The 18,005-nt window shown below is 45.3% G+C and overlaps 1 protein-coding gene across 2 annotated transcripts in view; it reads left to right on the top strand.

Annotated features, from left to right (window-relative positions):
• The window catches only part of PNPLA7 (patatin like phospholipase domain containing 7), a 1,294,112-nt gene that overhangs the window by 770,239 nt on the left and 505,868 nt on the right, over positions 1-18,005 (top strand). For both annotated transcript variants that reach the window (XM_069241381.1, XM_069241380.1), the window contains exons 24-25: positions 2,856-3,024; positions 4,244-4,426. In XM_069241381.1, the coding sequence (XP_069097482.1) occupies positions 2,856-3,024; positions 4,244-4,426 (352 nt within the window). The remainder of the gene's footprint in view (positions 1-2,855; positions 3,025-4,243; positions 4,427-18,005) is intronic.

Here is an 18,005-nt window from a genome sequence, read left to right on the forward strand (position 1 = left end):
TTCCTGTAGAAAATTGGCATCCCTTTCCATGTTGGCCAAAGAATCACTCTGCCTACCCCACTTTTTTTTTTTTGCCCTGCCTCGGCCTTCCAAGGAGGAGGAGAGACCCCATCGCCTGGACCAAAGAGAGCTCTTTCGTTCTCTGTAATCCCACCAAAGACAATCTGATGGACGTTCAGCTCATCATGGGGTTCACTGGAGCAAACAAAAGGGCAAAGTATGCAGAAGTAGGCCATCTCTCGATGGGTTGTACTCTGAAATAAGATCTGCTATGGACTAGCAAAAAAGCAGCCTCCTGTGGGCCAAGGATGCTACTACTGCATTAGCTCACAGGGTACCTGTCCTAGACGTCTGCCAAGCCGTAATGTGGGTGTCATGTTACACGGTCACGAAGCTCTACTGCTTCGGGATTCGGTCTGTTGAGACCAACATTTTGCCTATTCAGTTCTCCAGGACTTTTTGGTTTAAGACAATTGACAGACCCACCTTCAGAGAGGTATTGCTTGGGTATAAATTCTAAAGTGAGGAATCTGAAGTTAGAAGTCTCTATCATAACCCCTGCACTTGGCCCACTCCAATTAGTGTAATTCCCCATATACGTTTATGAAAAAATTCACAACAGCCATGTGTGTTTCCATTTCGTTATGGGAATACTGGGCCACAGTTTTATTACATCCATAGACTCTTGCGACACAACCTTTGACCTCATAATTCACAGTTTTCATACATAAATCAAAATGACAAGGCCATAAATTAATACAATGTCATAAATCATTCAGAGTGCCACATTTTGCTTTTGTCATGCTCATAAATTGCAATTCGGAGATAGGTCATAAATCACAGTTGCTAGATCATACATAAATCATTTCTCCAGGATCATAACTTTGCTGCATGACATCATCTCTGCTATAGATCAATCAAGTCCTTGTCATTTGCTTGTCAGAATTCTGACACCTATTGTTGTTGAGGCCATCCTCCATGCTGCTTTTGGGGTCATCCATTTTTGTTGGGTCTTTACTCTGATCGTGAGGGGGGTAGCCTCTTAGTGCTGTTAGGCTCAACTCGCTACCCTGTCTGTCCATTTTGTGCCCTACCAACCAGCGGCATACTTACCCTGCCGTAAGGCATCCCCAGGTAAGTAGCCTTTCTCCAGCACACCACCCACCGGTGTTCCTCCTTTACCAACCATTGTGCCCCTTTTACCGCCGTCCGCTTGCCCTCTCAGCCCTGCGACAATGCTGTTGTTCCGGTGTGGGTGGGTGGGTCTCGCACTCCTGCGCGTCATGCCTCCTGGCCCACAAAGTCATTTCTGTTTGGGCAGCAGAATCTTTTTAGTCTGCTTTCCAGCTGAAGGTGGGGCTGTGTCCCCCCCCATTGGAGGGTTTGAAACTTTCATTGTCCTTGCTGGGCCCTGATTGGCCCGATGTCCTTGGGCCAGCCTTGTTGCCCTCCCCCTCTCCTTTGAGGGGGATGCCGGATGCCCTTTGTTGGCTTACCACTGAGGTGGCTTGGAACGTTTATTTCCAGGTCTCCGCCAGTGGTTAATGCGCCGGCCCCTGATGCCCCCTGCGGGGGCAGCCTTTCCCAGACGAACAAGTTATTTACCTTCAGAAACACTTTTTTGGTAGACTCACTAGGCTACATAACCGCAGATTCCTCACCGATCCTCCTCACTCTGCAAACTGGGCTCTTCACTCTAAGATCCCATTAAAATCTGCACACTGGTCAAAACATTGGCTTAACGCAGCACTTACACAGGTACCACCATGTCACTTCTAATGCGGAGACTATTGCCACCACATACTGGCGCGCAGAGGTACTGCTCAAGATTTTCTAGATCCAGTCTGTTGCCTGGGAGTTTTCTATGGTGAAAAATCTGTGGTTAGATGCAGTCACTACCAGAAAAACTATTACTGAAGGTAAGTAACTCACATATAGTAGAGGTGGTGATCGGAGGACTGTGGTCTCTGGTGGAAGCTCACATCTACATCAGCTTGCTGGAGTTGCTTGCAATTCACTTGGCACTGAAGGCATTCCTTCTTCTCATCAAGAGGAAACGGGTACAAGTGCTCAGAGGCGACACAACCTCCATGTGGTAATGTTCAAACAGGGTGATGCAAGGTCATGAGTCTTGTGCTAGAAGGCTGTATATCTCTGGAGGTGGTTGAATGCTCAGGACAAATCCCTGTTTGCCCAATACCTGGCAGGATCTTTGAACGTCAGGGCAGACTAACTTATTTGTCGTTGCCTAGCGGATCACAAAAGGCAGTTACACTCTGAGGTGGCACAGGGCGTTTTCTAACAGTGGGGAGAACCTGACTTGATCTGTTCACCCCTCTAGAGAAGGTGCAATGTCAAAGCGTTTACACACTGAAATTCCCAAAGCAGTCCTTTCTAGGAGACTCCTTTTGCCTGCACTGGGGCATGGGACTCCTGTATGCCTCCCCCCCCCACTCCCTTTCCTGCCCAGAGAACTGAAAAAGATCAGGAGAGACTAGTCCCAAGTCATCATAGAGGCTGGGCGAGGAGAGTGGGGTACCCATAACTTCTGGCCATAAATATTTGTCAAAGAATCCAGCTGCCCCTTTGGGAGAACCACCTGTAGTAGCAGGGCAGGGCCCTGCACCCAAGCTTGTATAACCTACACAGTCCAACCCGCTTGCTTCTTAATTGGGCAAAAAAAGAGTTGGCCGAAGAAGACATAGATTGGGCCCTTTACCAAGTAGGATAGCATCATCAGAGGTTATACTCATTTACAATTTTTACTTAAATGTTATTAGATTGCAACAGTAGCACATTGGCAATAAATGATGAATGTAGTTTCTAACAATGCCTCCCAACTCATTGCATTGCAGTGTCCATGAGTACAGGTTGTCCAGCTGGCTTGGACAGCAGGAGGATATCCATCGCATTGTCCTGTACCAGTCCGACAGCTCACTGACTCCCTGGACTCAGCGCTGCATAAGACAAGCGGACTGCATCCTGATAGTGGGAGTTGGAGACCAAGAGCCCACTGTTGGAGAGGTGAGTTGGGCCGACGTGGAAACAACAAGCTATAGGTCTCTATTATAGTACAGACAGGCCTGCAAAATACTATCATTGATGCTTTGAAAAGAATGGGTAATGGCATCGGCATATATATATATATATATAGTGAAATGTGCGCTTTACAACTTTGCATTGGCCAGGTGGATTGCTAGAGCAGTTAGTTAGTTGGGGCTGGAGTTCAAAATATAGTTTGTCAAACTAAGTAACTCTGAAAAGTCTTGCCTGATCAAAAATAAATATTTTGCTGATCCAAAATAAATATTTGCAAACAAAAGCATTCCTTTGAGCAGTCGGCACACGTCACTTCTTAATCTGGCAAAATGAGAGGGTTTTTGAGCAGTTGTGGGTACCCTATTTACTGCAAGTAATAACTACACCAGGTGTGCCTAACATAGGTCTGGAATAGCTTGTCCCATGCCAAATTTTCAGGATATTTGCAGGACATCAATTTACATATAATGAATTACTGAGACTTTGGTTGAACTGAACCTCCTGGGAATAAGAACCTGTTGGACAACCCTGGATAATGGATGCTGAAAATGTAATACTATGCGAATGGCAACTAACTGCTATTTCTTGCAATTTGGATATAATGCTCACTTGGTAGATTCTTTATCTCTTTTACCTTCCCTCAGAGTCTTTTGATCTATTAATGGCCACATGGCTTAACGTGCCATTAACTGAATATGTAGGGCATTTATCACTCAGCTTTATCTCCTGTGTTTTTTCTGAATGACATCTTGGCTCCCTGGTACCTGGGTTGTGCTCCCTGGTTCTGCCACAGCCCATAAAAAAAGATTCAGGGTCTATTGTTGGAGTAATTCAGAGGTGAGTTTGTAACAAGAACCCAGGATCTCTTTGAAGTAATTTTGACCGTATGTCACTTCCTCTTCATTCTCAGAGAAGATTCCTTATCCTTTCACCTCTCACAGCCTCCAGTACTACAAACAGTGGCCAGAATGGTACCTTCTCCGATACCTTCATATTGGTTGAGATGACTGCGTAACTAATATCTAACCATGCTTGCAACCAGATGCTAAACTTATTAGACCAAGTTTTGGCTGTCAAGGGAACCATCGTAGTTTATTATCTGCTGTGCTATTCCAGTGTGTTTACGTGTTTGTTAGTGTAAATATTTTATATGATGGGTACTAATGCTATCACATAATGAATATTGGTGGGTGTGTTTTTGTAGCTGGAAAGAATGCTGGAGAACACAGCGGTGAGAGCCCAAAAGCAGCTGATTTTACTTCACAAGGAGGACGCACCACCTCCCTTCCGTACCGTCGAATGGCTAAACATGAGGGGCTGGTGCTCTGGCCATCTCCATATCTCTTGCCCCAGGAGGGTCTTCTCTCGTAGGAGCCTTCCCAAACTGGTAAGAAACGTTCATTTGGTGTATGCTGCAAGTGGTGATTGCCTAACATCACATAAATGTACATGCTGTATTTGCAGTGTTCTAGAAATACACACGAAGCATGACTTGGGGCTCAGTCCTTCTCCAGTATTGGTGTATCTTTCATAGATTTACATGCTTGAATCACTCCCCGTAATTGAAGTGGGAGTTCCACTGTATCATAATAAGCAGTAAATATCAGTATAACAGGCTGTAAAGGGAATGCAACGTTCACCTTAATAGTCTGTGTCCTTTAAAAAAAGAAAATAAAAGTTTTAAAGGAGCAAAGTTGACCAATGACCAATCAGGCGACTGCACCCTTAGAACACTCCCAACAGAGACATCTTCCCTCCGATTTTCGCTGCACGTCATGTGTGAGGGAGTTTCCCTGAGCTCTGCTCAGTATTTTCCAGATTTGGTGATCTTCAAACAGCTACTCTCTGTTTTAGTATGTCAGAACTGGTCAAGAAAGGATTCTTCAGACCTGTTGCCACTTGTGATAAGAAAAGGCTTCATTCGGAAGATCCTCACAAGGCTTGCATATATTGCGTTGATCCATTCCACAAGTTGAGAGACTGCAAGATTTCTAGAACTTTTTTTTACAAAAACCCTCAAAGACTGTGAGGTAAGACTTTTATTATGGCTACTAAAACTAAAATCTATGCCTAGAAAGTAGTGAGTGTTCCATCTCCTCACAGACTTCCAGAAAGAGGGAAAGGCCTCTCCGTGTGTCCCCTCAACAAGTAAAAAAAAGCCTTAAAGACTTACCATGGATTTATTGGAGGCTCTTCCCGTCAAGAAAAACAAAAAAGGCTTTCTCAGATTCAAAATCTGATCTCTCTACTCCTTCTATAGCCATTTCTATAAAGACTAGATCCTTATCTGAACCTGCCTCAAAGCAGTCACAAATGCCTACAGAGACATTGTCAACGGCACCGAAGATGTCAAAACCATTGTTGATAACAGTTAAGTGACATAAACCCTACAACGCCTTTACCGTCATCATCCATCCCGTCATCGATGATGGTTTCTGCATCGACAAAGCCTACCTCATAGAGGAGAACCATCACGTCAACCACAACAGTAACGTCTACGAAGACTGTACCTACATTGTCGACCACCACAAAGTTGTAGGTACCACCATCGATGATGAAACCGTCGGCGAAGCAGTCTTTTGGAAAGACCTTGTGGTCATCTGCCAAGTCAAAACACAAGAGCCCATTGATATTATTGCCCACACTGTCTACGACAGGGACAACAGTTTTGTCATCTCCTCACCATATACATCTTTCGTTCACGTCTCCTACTGATGTATCCCCACTAATGCTCAGTCACTTACTGCATATTCAAGACTCAGACGATGAACAAGGAACGTTTGATGCAGCTCACAAGCCCCTATGAATTGTATTTTAAGTAGCAGGATGAAGACGAGGAGCAAGATTATTATAAACCTGTTGATCAAACTCAGCAATATGCAAAACAGTATCATCCTAATGTGCCTCCTCCACCACCATCAGACATGGTATAGGTGCCCGCTACCCTCTTGCAAGACCTGCAAAGCATGCTTTAAGACTATTAAACACTCCCCAATGTCAGCTGAAGTGCATCAATCATCTGCAGTAGTAGCCACACCTGCACCTCCAGCTCCAGAACATCTGCCTCCACCTCCTATCCCAAGGATGACTTTGCAATCCTGTATTGCCATGCCTCCTCGAGACGGTCCTTCCACTACTGATGATGATCATCATGATGATTTTGGCGATGATGAAGACAGAGAAGAAGGTGACAATTGTACCTTCACTATTGAATGGGATGATTACCTTATCCCTCCACCTTCTCCTAGGGTGTCACAAACAGTATATTCCCACCAGGAGATATTGGAGGTTTTTATATGCTAATGGAGAGAGCAGGCGAGCGTTTACAACTCCCCATTAATATTAAACAGACTGACTGTTTTTTGTATGACTTTAAAAATCAATCCAAAAAATCAGTCAGACCAAATACTGATTGTAGACTATATATGGGAAGAAGGATTTAAGGTCATGGAAATACCAGTGACCGTCACTGCCGTTCTTCCCAGAACTGACAAAAAATACAAAGCACCAGATGATTCACCAGCCTGCTTAATTGGAGATCCAAGAACTGATTCAGTCATTGCTTAACTTAGGCTGTGCAACGCAGATCTAAAAATCCTTACACCCTATCACTACTCTGCCTGATAAGGAGGTCAGGCAATTGGACAATATTGGTAAAAGATTCACAGTCGTGTCAGGTACCACTGACTGAGCTTTAAACTCTCTGGCCATTCTAGGGCGATATGATTGCCAAATGTAGTCAGGAGTTGCCACATACGTGGATTTTCTGACAGATGACAAAAAACCGAGGCTACTCACATCTTACAGTAAGGTGAAACAGCGGCATCCGAGATTGACGATGCAATGGCTATAGTATCCATAAGCTTCTGGCAGTTGGCGAGATCTTCTGTTCTTCAGCGCCAGGGTTGGCTTAAGGCTATGTCGCGTAGGCTCTCATTATTCTAGTAAGACTACTGGATTTGAGCTACAGAATCGCCTGCGGTGTGGAGGACTGAGTCTAACCCACTACAGGTGACACCTGTCAGCCTAATCTGGGTTTTTGCTCTGGCTAACTAGCAGTGCCTCATCTCCACCCAAGAGCAGGGATGATTGGGCAGCCGACCGCACGACACATTTGACTCCTCAGGGAAATCGTGGTCACTCGGATCTCATCCGTTTCTCTCAGTTACATTAGTCTCACATATACAAGGACAGGCAGAGGCAGTATATGTTTCAATAAGATTTTAATGAAGCAACTGCATCTTAGATAATAAAGCATGTACTGCAATAACCAGGACGATGAAGCTTGACAGGATTAAAATTGTGACTAAGACAGTAAAGCATAGAAATAACGCTACCGTATTGTCACTAGACTAATTCCTACATAGGCTATATTAGAGCACAGCGTGTTAAGTTCTAGTTCTGCCCTTCAGGTTTCCCTGGGAAGACATCATCCCCCATACCTGAGCAAAGGCCTAAAGTCTGCATAAGCAGCTGTAGCGAAGCGTTCAGCAATCAGCATAGTCGTGGTCATCTGGCAGGAATCTCCCTCTAGCGTGTATTGGACGGGGAAGTGTTTTATAATAAAACAGCTGATGTTCTGAGAAAATGTCCCTACGTAAGGATGTATATGTTTCTATGAATACCGGAGACAAAATGTTAACAAGCTTACCAGCAGCCTATCTAACTGCATCCTTGAGAGAAGCACAGAGTGAAAATAATGTCTTGTTTAAGAACACAGTGCTGGCCTAGGCAAAGAACAACTAGATAGAAAGAAATAAACAAGACTGCAAATGTATATCTCGGTTAAAGTGCACAGCGGCATGCTTAGTGTGCTAAAATAACGTGCATGGAGCTATAACTAAAATGGCTACTCAACAGCTACGTTGTTCCGTCGAGAAGTGCAGACAAAAATACTTGATACGCCTTTCAACTGCGATTCTTTATTTGGGAAACATGTTGATGAAGCTCTGCAGGGTATAAAGACGGACACAGAGACACCTTGATCTCTTGGAACCCTCCAGTCCGTAAAACACCCTTTAGTGGCGAACGTGGCTGTGGATTTTACTCATACTTTTGAGGATATCAGAGATACCAACCACAAACCTACCAGCAGCCCTTTTGGCCCACTTATCAACATCATCACTGTAAGGAAATGCCTCCTTGGCATGCTTACCCCTGACTTTTTGCTTTTTGATGATGCCAGTTATGATTGAAAGTGTGCTGGGACCCTGCTAACCAGGTCCCAGCACCAGTGTTCTTTACCTAAACTATACCTTTGCTTCCACAATTGGCACAGCCCTGGTACTCAGATAAGTCCCTTTTAAATGGTACCCCTGGTACCAAGGGCCCTGATGCTAAGGAAGGTCTCTAAGGGCTGCAGCATGTCTTATGTCACCCTGGGGACTCCTCACTCAGCACATGCACATTGCCTCACGTCTTGTGTGTGCTGGTGGGGTGAAAATGACTAAGTCGACATGGCACGCCCCTCAGAGTGCCATGCCAACCTCACACTGCCTGTGGCAAAGGTAAGCCACCCCTCTAGCAGGCCTTACAGCCCTAAGGCAGGGTGCACTATACCACAGGTGAGGGCACATGAGCACTGTGCCCCTACAGTGTCTAAGCAAAACCTTAGACATTGTAAGTGCAGGGTAGCCATAAGAGTATATGGTCTGGGAGTTTGTCAAACACGAACTCCACAGTTCCATAATGGTTACACTGAAATCTGGGAAGTTTGGTATCAAACTTCTCAGCACAAAAAAATACACACTGATGCCAGTGTGGAATTTATTGTAAAATGCACCCAGAGGGCATCTTATAGATGCCCCCCTGAATACCAATCTGACTTCTAGTGTTAGGCTGACCAGTTTCTGTCAGCCTGCCACAACCAGACGAGTTGTTGGCCACATGGGTAGAGTGCCTTTGTCACTCTGTGGCCAGGAACAAAGCCTGTACTGGGTGGAGGTGCTTCTCACCTCCCCCTGCAGGAACTGTAACACCTGGCGGTGAGCGCAAAGGCTCACCCCTTGTGTTACAGCGCCAGAGGGCATCCCAGCTAGTGGAGGTGCCCGCCCCTCCGGTCACTGCCCCCACTTTTGGCGGCAAGGCTGGAGGAGATAATGAGAAAAACAAGGAGGAGTCACCCACCAGTCAGGACAGCCCCTAAGGTGTCCTGAGCTGAGGTGACCCCTGCCTTTAGAAATCCTCCAACTTGAGATTGGAGGATTCCCCTAATAGGATTAGGGATGTGCCCCCTTCCCCTCAGGGAGGAGACACAAAGAGGGTGTAGCCATCCTCCAGGACAGTAGCTATTGGCTACTGCCCCCAGACCTAAACACACTCCTAAATTTAATATTTAGGGGCACCCAAGAACCCAGGAAATCAGATTCCTGCAAACTGAACCAAGAAGGAGGACTGCTGACCTAAAAGCCCTGCAGAGACGACTGAGACAACTGCTTTGGCCCCAGCCCTACCGGCCTGTCTCCTGGCTCGAAGAAAACTGCAACAGCGACACGTCCGACAGGGACCAGTGACCTCTGAAGCCTCAGAGGACTGGCCTGAACCAAAGGACCAAGAAACTCCCATGAGCAGCGGCTCTGCTCAACAACAGAAGCAACTATTGCAACTTTCTTGCAACTTCTAAAGACTTCACTTTTACCACCGGAAGTGTGAGACTTCACACTCTGCATCCGACACCCCCGGCTCGAGCTCCCGAGAACCAACACTACAGGGAGGACTCCCAGGTGACTGTGACCTCATGAGTAACCCGAGACAACTCCCCTGGATCCCCCACAGCAACACATGCATAGAGAATCCAGAGGCTCCCCCTGACCGTGACTGCCTGTAACAAGGAACCTGACGCCTGGACCAAGCACTGCACCCGCAGCCCCCAGGACCAGAAGGAAACGAACCTCAGTGCAGGAGTGACCCCCAGATGACCCTCTGCCTAGCCCAGTCGGTGGCTGGCCCGAGAAGCCCCCCTGTGCCCTGCCTGCACCGTTAGAGTGACCCCCGGGTCCCTCCATTGAATCCAATACAAAACCCAATGCCTGCTTTGCACACTGCACCCGGCCACCCCTGTGCCACTAAGGGTGTGTTTTGTGTGCCTACTTGTGCCCCCCCCCCCCCCCCGAACCCCCCTGGTCTGCCCTCCGAGAACGCGGGTACTTACCTGCTGGCAGATTGGAACCAGAGCATTCCTGTTCTTCATAGGCGCCTATGTGTTCTGGGCTCCTCTTTGACCTCCGCACCTGACCGGCCCTGTGGTGCTGGTGTGGTAACTTTGGGGTTGCCTTGAACCCCCAGTGGTGGGCTGCCAATGCCCAGGAACTTAGACTTGTAAGTGTGTTACTTACCTGACAAACTAACCATTACTTACCTCCCCCTGAAACTGTTGATTTTTGCACTGTCTACTTTTAAAATAGCTTATTGCCATTTTTACTAGAACTGTATATGTTATTGCTTTAATTCAAAGTTCCTAACTTACCTGTGTGGAGTACCTTGCATTTTATGTATTTACTTCAAATCTTGAACTTGTGGTTCTAAAAATAAATTAAGAAAATATATTTTTCTATATAAAAACTATTGGCCTGGAGTTAAGTCTGAGTGTGTCTTCCTCATTTATTGCCTGTGTGTGTACAACTAATGCTTAACACTACCCTCTGATAAGCCTACTGCTCGACCACACTACCACAAAATAGAGCATTAGAATTATCTAATTTTCCCACTGTTTTACCTCTAAGGGGAACCCTTGGACTCTGTGCACACTATCTCTTATTTTGAGATAGTATATACAGAGCCAACTTCCTACAATCACCCATATAGAGCACCGCTGTCAGCAGCCTATCCTAACTCTTTTTCCCATGGGTGCCAGAATTTCCCAGTACCTACATTACTGGACTAAGAAAACTATGGACAAATTGGTCCTAAATCCCATTGAACGTGGCCACACCTTGGAGTTTACTCTAATTCCACCTTGGTCTCCACCAACAAAATCTGTCCCTTCTCACCTTCATCTTCTTCAGAAGGAAGTTTTGGCCATGTTGTGCAAAGTGGCCATAGAACTGGTTCAATTTCCCTAAAAATGAAAGGGATTTTACTCCTGTCCCATTCTCAACCTCAAGAAACTAAACAAGTACCTTAAGAAACAATCTTTTTGTATGGTTTCCCTCCAGGAAATTCTCCAACTTCTGAAACATGGAGATTTTATTACCAACCTCAATCTCCAGGATGCATATTTTCACATTGCCATCCACACAACCATCACAAATTCCTCAGATTTGCACTAGCCGACACACATTGCCAGTTCAAAGTTCTGCCTTTTGGTCTCCAATCCGCTCCTCGAATATTTACGAAATGGCTTGCTCCATTGTCAGCCCACCTACAACAACAAGGCATCCAAGTTTTCCCTTACCTCGATGACTGGTTGGTAAAGGATTCATCTTCCCAACAAGTGTTGAGGGATACTGTTAGGTGTCTTCGCCTTTTTCTAAACCTGGAGCGCACAGTCAATTTCCAAAAGTCCCTTCTTTATCCGTCAACTAGGATAACCTTTCTGGAAGCAACTCTGTACACATTGCTCAACAAGACATGCTTGTCTGTTGACAGGCGACATAAACTTCCTTCTCTGGCCTCCTTCCTTTTAAAAGAAAGTGCGCTTCAGTTCACTTGATCAAATCTCTACTCGGCACGATGTCCTCTGCTATTCTCCTAATACTTAATGCTCATCTCAAAATGCGACCTTTACAGGTACAATATGATGTACAATGGCTCCAGTTGGAAGGACAATTAAATTACATTGTATACATCACACCTGTCATGCAAGCGCCTTTTCCCTTCTGGATAAACTCCAACAAGCTCTCTGCGGGTCTAACATTCCTACCTCCCATTTCAGAATAAGTCATTACAACAGATGCTTCTCTAGAAGGATGGGGTGCTAATTAACATGATCTACAGATTCAGAGCAAATGGACTCCAGACCAGTCAAAACTGCATATCAACTTCCTCGACCTCAATGCAATCTCTCTAACCCTACCAAGAATTCAAGGTTCCTCTGTATTGATAATGACAGATAACACGACAAGCATGCGTTAAATCAACAAACCGGGAGGTACAAGATCCAAGATTTTGTCCCAAGAAGCTCAAACTATTTGGCGGTGGGCATTAACTCATCAAGTGCCCATAAGGGCAGAACATCTCCCTGGAGTACACAACTCTGTAGCAGACACCTGAGCAAAACGACCCACAATTATGAGGAAGGGGAGTTGAACCAACTGGTCCTGAATGCCATCTTTCACAAATGGGGCAAACCCAACCTGGATCTATTTGCATTGCGAGAGAACAAGAAATGCTGGTGTTATGCCAGCAGGTACCCTCAAAAGGGATCCTGGGGGAATGCCCATTCGATGCAGTGGTCAGGAATTTATGCCTATGCTTTTCCTGCCGATCCCTCTTATTCTGAGGATTCTCTGAAAAATCAAACGTGAACCATGCCGGCTGATACTCATTGCTCCTATATGACCCAATCAACACAGTTGTATGGAGCTTCTCATGTTGTCAGTGGACAAACACATTCAACTCAAGCCCCAAGTAGACTTACTGTTGATGATCAACTTGGCTCCTGAGCACCATGAGCTACAGCACCTGGAAATTCCAGAAGACAGTCGGAATATTCTACCGTAGGCTTGAGCTGATTCTATCAACAAAACATATTGTCTCAAATGGAAACAATTTGCCTTTTGTGCAAAAAATCTAAAGTACATCCTACTACATCTCCTTCTGAACAGGCCATATCTACTATTTCTACCCAAATCCGGTCCAGTACATTGCTCTGTCCAAGTGTATTTGGCTTCTCTTTCCAGATACAGGCAAACTTTGGGATCTCCTTTGTTGTGGTCACACAGATTAATCATCAAATTTCTTAAAGGACTTTTCAGAGCATCTCCTCCAATAAAATCACCACCTCCTGCACGGCATCTTAAAACTGTGTTATCTCAATTGATGAAAATTCCATTTGAACTGGTTCTCAGGGCTGAACTAAAGTTTGTCACCTAGAAGGTTGCTTTGTTACTTGCCCTCACCTCTGTCAGAAGAGTAAGCAAACTACAAGCGTTAACTATCAAAGAACCTTCCTCGCAGTTCAAAGATACCACGATAATCCTACGAGCTAACCTCAAGTACATACGAAAGATTCCGCCTGATTTTCATCTAAATCAACCAGTTATGCTTAAGACTTTCTTCCCCAATCCTCAAAATCCAGTGGAACAACGTTTTCATGCTCTTGAGATCAAGAGATGTTTAAAATTTTACCTAAATTGAACAAAGCATAGTCGTACTACTGTTCAGCTCTTTGTGACCTATATTAACAACAATACAGGGGGAGCAGTCTCCGATCCACCTTAGGAAGATGGGTTTCGACCATTCGGTTCTGCCTCTCTAAAGCAGGCAGGCCTTTAAGACAAGAGACTAGAGCACACTCTACGAGAACAGTTTCCACAACAGTGGTCTTATTTGCTGGGGTGTCCATTGAAAATATGTGCCGTGCTGCAACCTGGAAAAGCAGGCACACTTTCACCCAGCACTACTGTGTGGATTCAGCACAGGCCACTGATACAACTGTAGGTCAAGCAATACTTAGGCACCTTTTCCAATAAGGTGAGCCTTTTACAATATAATCTATAGTTGTTTACTCTCCATCTACTATCATGTACATGTGTATTTGATCGATATATACTGCACTTCTAACTATTCTGATTCAAGCAGTGAATTCATGAAAGATACCCCATTACTGAAGAAAGAACTTACTTACCTGTAACTCCTGTTCTCCAGTATTGGTATCTTTCATAGATTTACATGCAACCCACCCTCCTACTCTGAGAGACTCTTCTTCTTGGCCAGTGAGGTTGGAAAATCTGAGGGAAGATGCCTCAGTTGGGAGTGTTCTAAGGGTGGTGTTGCCTAATTGGTCATTGGTCAACTTTGGTCCTTTAAAAAAAAAAATAATGACATAGATAGGCTATTAAGCTGAACTTTGCATTCCCTTTGCAGCCTATTATACTGATATATACTGCTTACTGCGATACCATGGGGCTCCCACTTCGATGGGGAATGCTTCAAGCATATAAATCTATGAAAGATACCAATACTGGAGAACAGGAGTTACAGGTAAGTAACAAACTCTTTTCTGGTGTATTTTCAGGGTAGTTTGTCTATGCGCAGTCTAGAGTGTTACTGTATAGATAATCTGATAAGGGAATCTATGGATTGAGTCACAAGTAACTGAACTTCTAGACCCAGTTTATGATAGTAAGCTCATCACATTCCTCATTCTGTTCTGATTTACGTGTGTGCCTGGCTACTGTGCCCCATACAGCTGCCCCCTAGCAATGTTTATATATAAGTAACCTGATCATTTTTCTGTTTATTTCATTGTGGGCTTGCACTCTTCTCTCAAAGGTTAATGTATCCTGGAAATGGTGTCAATCAGTACAACAATAACTTAAAGTAGCTCACTAACAAAACCTTCTCATTTATTGGACTGCTATAGGGAACAAATTCACAAAGCAGCTAAAAATACCTCATTCTGAACAATTGATCCAGCCTTAAGTCCAGGAACTGTACAATAGGTATATTTAAACTGGTAAAGCTATGCTAAATTCCGGTTTAGGTATCACGTTGCCATGCATTTTGCCATAAATTTCATAGAAAGTACTCTTTGGCTATCTATAACATTTAGGCTCCATTTAGTGAACACCTGTATCAGGGATATTTTAGCACAAACAGATCTGATTTCACACAAATAACGCCGTGTAGGAAGCTGGCTCTCTACATAGTGTACTAAAATGAGGTCACCTTTCAGAGAGTCCATTGGATCCCCAATTGGTATTGCCGAGGCAAAAATAGATAGGACTAATGCTCTATTTTGTGGTAGTGTGGGCGAACAGTTAGGCTTATCAGAGGGTAGTGCTGAGTATTTATTGTACACACAGAGGCAATAAATGAGACACACACTCAATGAATAAATCTGAGACCAATTTAGAAAAATAACTATTCATTTCATATATGTTTCAAACCCAAGAACTTCATAATCGGGCAAGTAGACTTTTAAGCATAAGTACTTTGCACACCGGGCAGCACTGGGGCAGCCAGGTGCAGAAGTGCGTTAAGGCGTCTGGTGCCCAATGGTTTCCTATGGGAGTTCGATCCCGTGACAAACAGGCTGCAGGCTCTGACTGGGAAGCCAGTCGGGGACAACAAACAGGTAGGTAGGGGTGTTCGGGGAGGTAGGTGCACCTTTGGTCTTCTTCTCTTGTGCCAGGGGAGGGGGGGGAACAGATGCAAGGGTTGTCTTTAGCCATCAGGTTTTCTCATCCAGGAGCACTTGCCATGAGGGGGCCCTGTGTGTTGAGGCTGTAGGCTTCATTGGGGAGTCCAGCAAAGGTGGACCCAGGGTGGACTTTAGCTCTTAGGAGTCGGGGGACGTCATTGGCACCGGTGACCCACCTCAGCTGGGGTTAGGGAGTCACCGGTGCAGTGGTTGCTAGAGATGTCAGATCTTCTCTCATCACAAGCATGTGGGAGAGGGGACCTGCATGCAGAGGCTGCAGGTGTCTTGGGAGAGTCCAAGATGGATGCAACCACACTTGGCTCAGTCTCTGGGCAGCTAGGGAACCACGTTGGCACAGTCGGTTGACTTGACCTCGGGTCGTGGACATTAGGTGCAGTGGTCACTTCTGGTGTCAGGTTTCTGGGGTTCGAGCAGATGCAGAGTCTTTTCTTTGGAGTTTCTTGTTGCAGGGCAAGTTCGGTGCCAACGGGAGACTTGAGACTTTGTTGAAGGCTGGACGGGTTGGCTTCTTGTGCAGGATCCTTCAGGATCAGCAGGCAGGTCGGAGGGGCTGAGTCCAGGTAAGCTGTTTCTTCCGGGACGTCTTAGGTTGTTGAAATCTGAGTTCTAGGGTTCAGAGGTACCACCTTAATATCCAATTTAGGGTTGTTACAGGAAGTGCCAGGCGGTAGCCAGTGGGGCTGACTACCATGAGGGAGACTACATCTTTCTTACAATCACTTGCGCTGGGAAGTGGGCATAACCCTAGTGGCCTAATTCCTTTGAAATAAGATTGAGAAATTTAAGTACTGTCCACTTCATCTCGTCCACCTTAGGGGTGGGACTGACATGAAGTGGGCATTCCTCCCAATGTAACTAATTTTCCAGCTTGGGCTGCAGCCAAAAATGGGGTCAGGACAGTTGTTTTTTCATCTCCACCATCTGGAGAGACCTGGGTCTCATTACAAAAGCAGCAAAGCCTTTGAAGCTCCCTTCCCTGGAATGTCCATCCTGCCTGAGAGAGGAGGTCACACCTATCCCCAGATCAGACCTTAGTCTCAGGTCCTCAAGAGCACTGGCTCTCACCTTGGTGGGCTAGAACTGGTCAAGACCAGCAATTCAGCACACTAGTAGCTGGCAGGTTTTCAGGGGACATCTCTAAGGTGCCCTCTGTGTGCATTTTTTAATTAATCCCTCACTGGGGTCAGTGAGGATTTATTATTCCAAGATGTTTGATTCCAAACATCCCAGGATTCAGAAAAGCCATCATGTTAGTGGAGAACTCGTAATGACCAGCGATGGCTTCCCTGTGCACTTTCTATGCCTCCGAATCGACAGAGACATAGCAGGGGCATACCAGCTCATGCAAATATGCCCTCACATGTGCCTGGATGGACCCTGTCTTAGGGGTGACTTACACCCTGCACATGCAATGATAGGGGACCTGTCACACAGGAATGTGGGCAGGTTGTGTTTTCAATTTAGCCTGCACCAACACATGCAGTCTTCAATAGCAGCACTGCATGGGTTAAGTGAGGAGTCCCTGAGAGTGGCACAACGTGTGCTGCTGCCCTCAGACACCTTCCTTAGTACCCCAGCACCATCCCAGGCACCATTTACTAGGGACTTACAGTGGTAACTAAAGAGTTTGCCAATTGTGCAAAACAACTATGCAGTTTTGGTTAAAGAGCTCTGTCACTAGGGACCTGGTTAGCAGGGACCCAGTGTACTAACAGTCAAAGCCACATTAGAAACCAGACAAAAAGTGGAAGCTAACCATGTCAGTGCTTTCCTAAACTCCATAAAATGAGTACAGAAAAACATATTTGATGCAGATTGTTTAAAAGTTCTGATGCAAAAGCAAGTGTAGGGGGTGTTTGGCAAGTGTCAAGATTGACATGAACTGAATCACAAACAAGGAAAGCATTCCCTCCTGGTTTATGCCCGAAGTGAGTGTGGTCTTTGGGACTTCATTTAAAAATTAGTAGAGTACGAGCACCCACCCTGCCAAACCCGTAGTTCTCCTGTCCCATTTTGTGGTGGGAGGAACACTGATAGTGTATTAGCAGAGCAGGTCATCCACCAAATGGCTTGTGCCTTTAATGCATCAGTAGATCCATCTTTTTTAGGGTGTATTCTGCAGCAAATTTTACCTGCCATGGTCTGCTGTACGTTGCTTGAGAAAATAAAGAATAACCCACATACACAGAGAGGAAGCTCCCTGCACATCAAAGTCCTTGTTTTTTTTTTTTTCTAATACATATTTTTTAAGAAATCCCTTTTGGGGGTTTGCTTCTGAAGAACAAAAAGAAATGTGCAGCAGTCTGCCATGTCAGGATGACCTGAATGATGTTGATTTGTGATGAAAGTGCTGATCGTGCAGTGGTGAATTTTAATTGTATTGGACCAGTACCTGAGGTCAAAATCTAGGTTGGGAGGGAAATGGACCGTCCTGACAACTTTGCAACAAATGGTGCATTTTTTAATAGACTAGGTTAGCACCGGGTTACAGGACTACAGAATTTATAGATAACTTAAAGGGATGTGGTTGGAGGTTCACCCCCAGGTAATATTATTAAGAAGCATTTATTGGTAAGATAGGGTAAAACTGGATAGGGCTTCCCATGTGTGATCTGTTATAAACATTCTCTCTGGTAACCAT

Source organism: Pleurodeles waltl, chromosome 6 (genome assembly GCF_031143425.1).
Source record: "Pleurodeles waltl isolate 20211129_DDA chromosome 6, aPleWal1.hap1.20221129, whole genome shotgun sequence".
NCBI lineage: Eukaryota > Metazoa > Chordata > Amphibia > Caudata > Salamandridae > Pleurodeles > Pleurodeles waltl.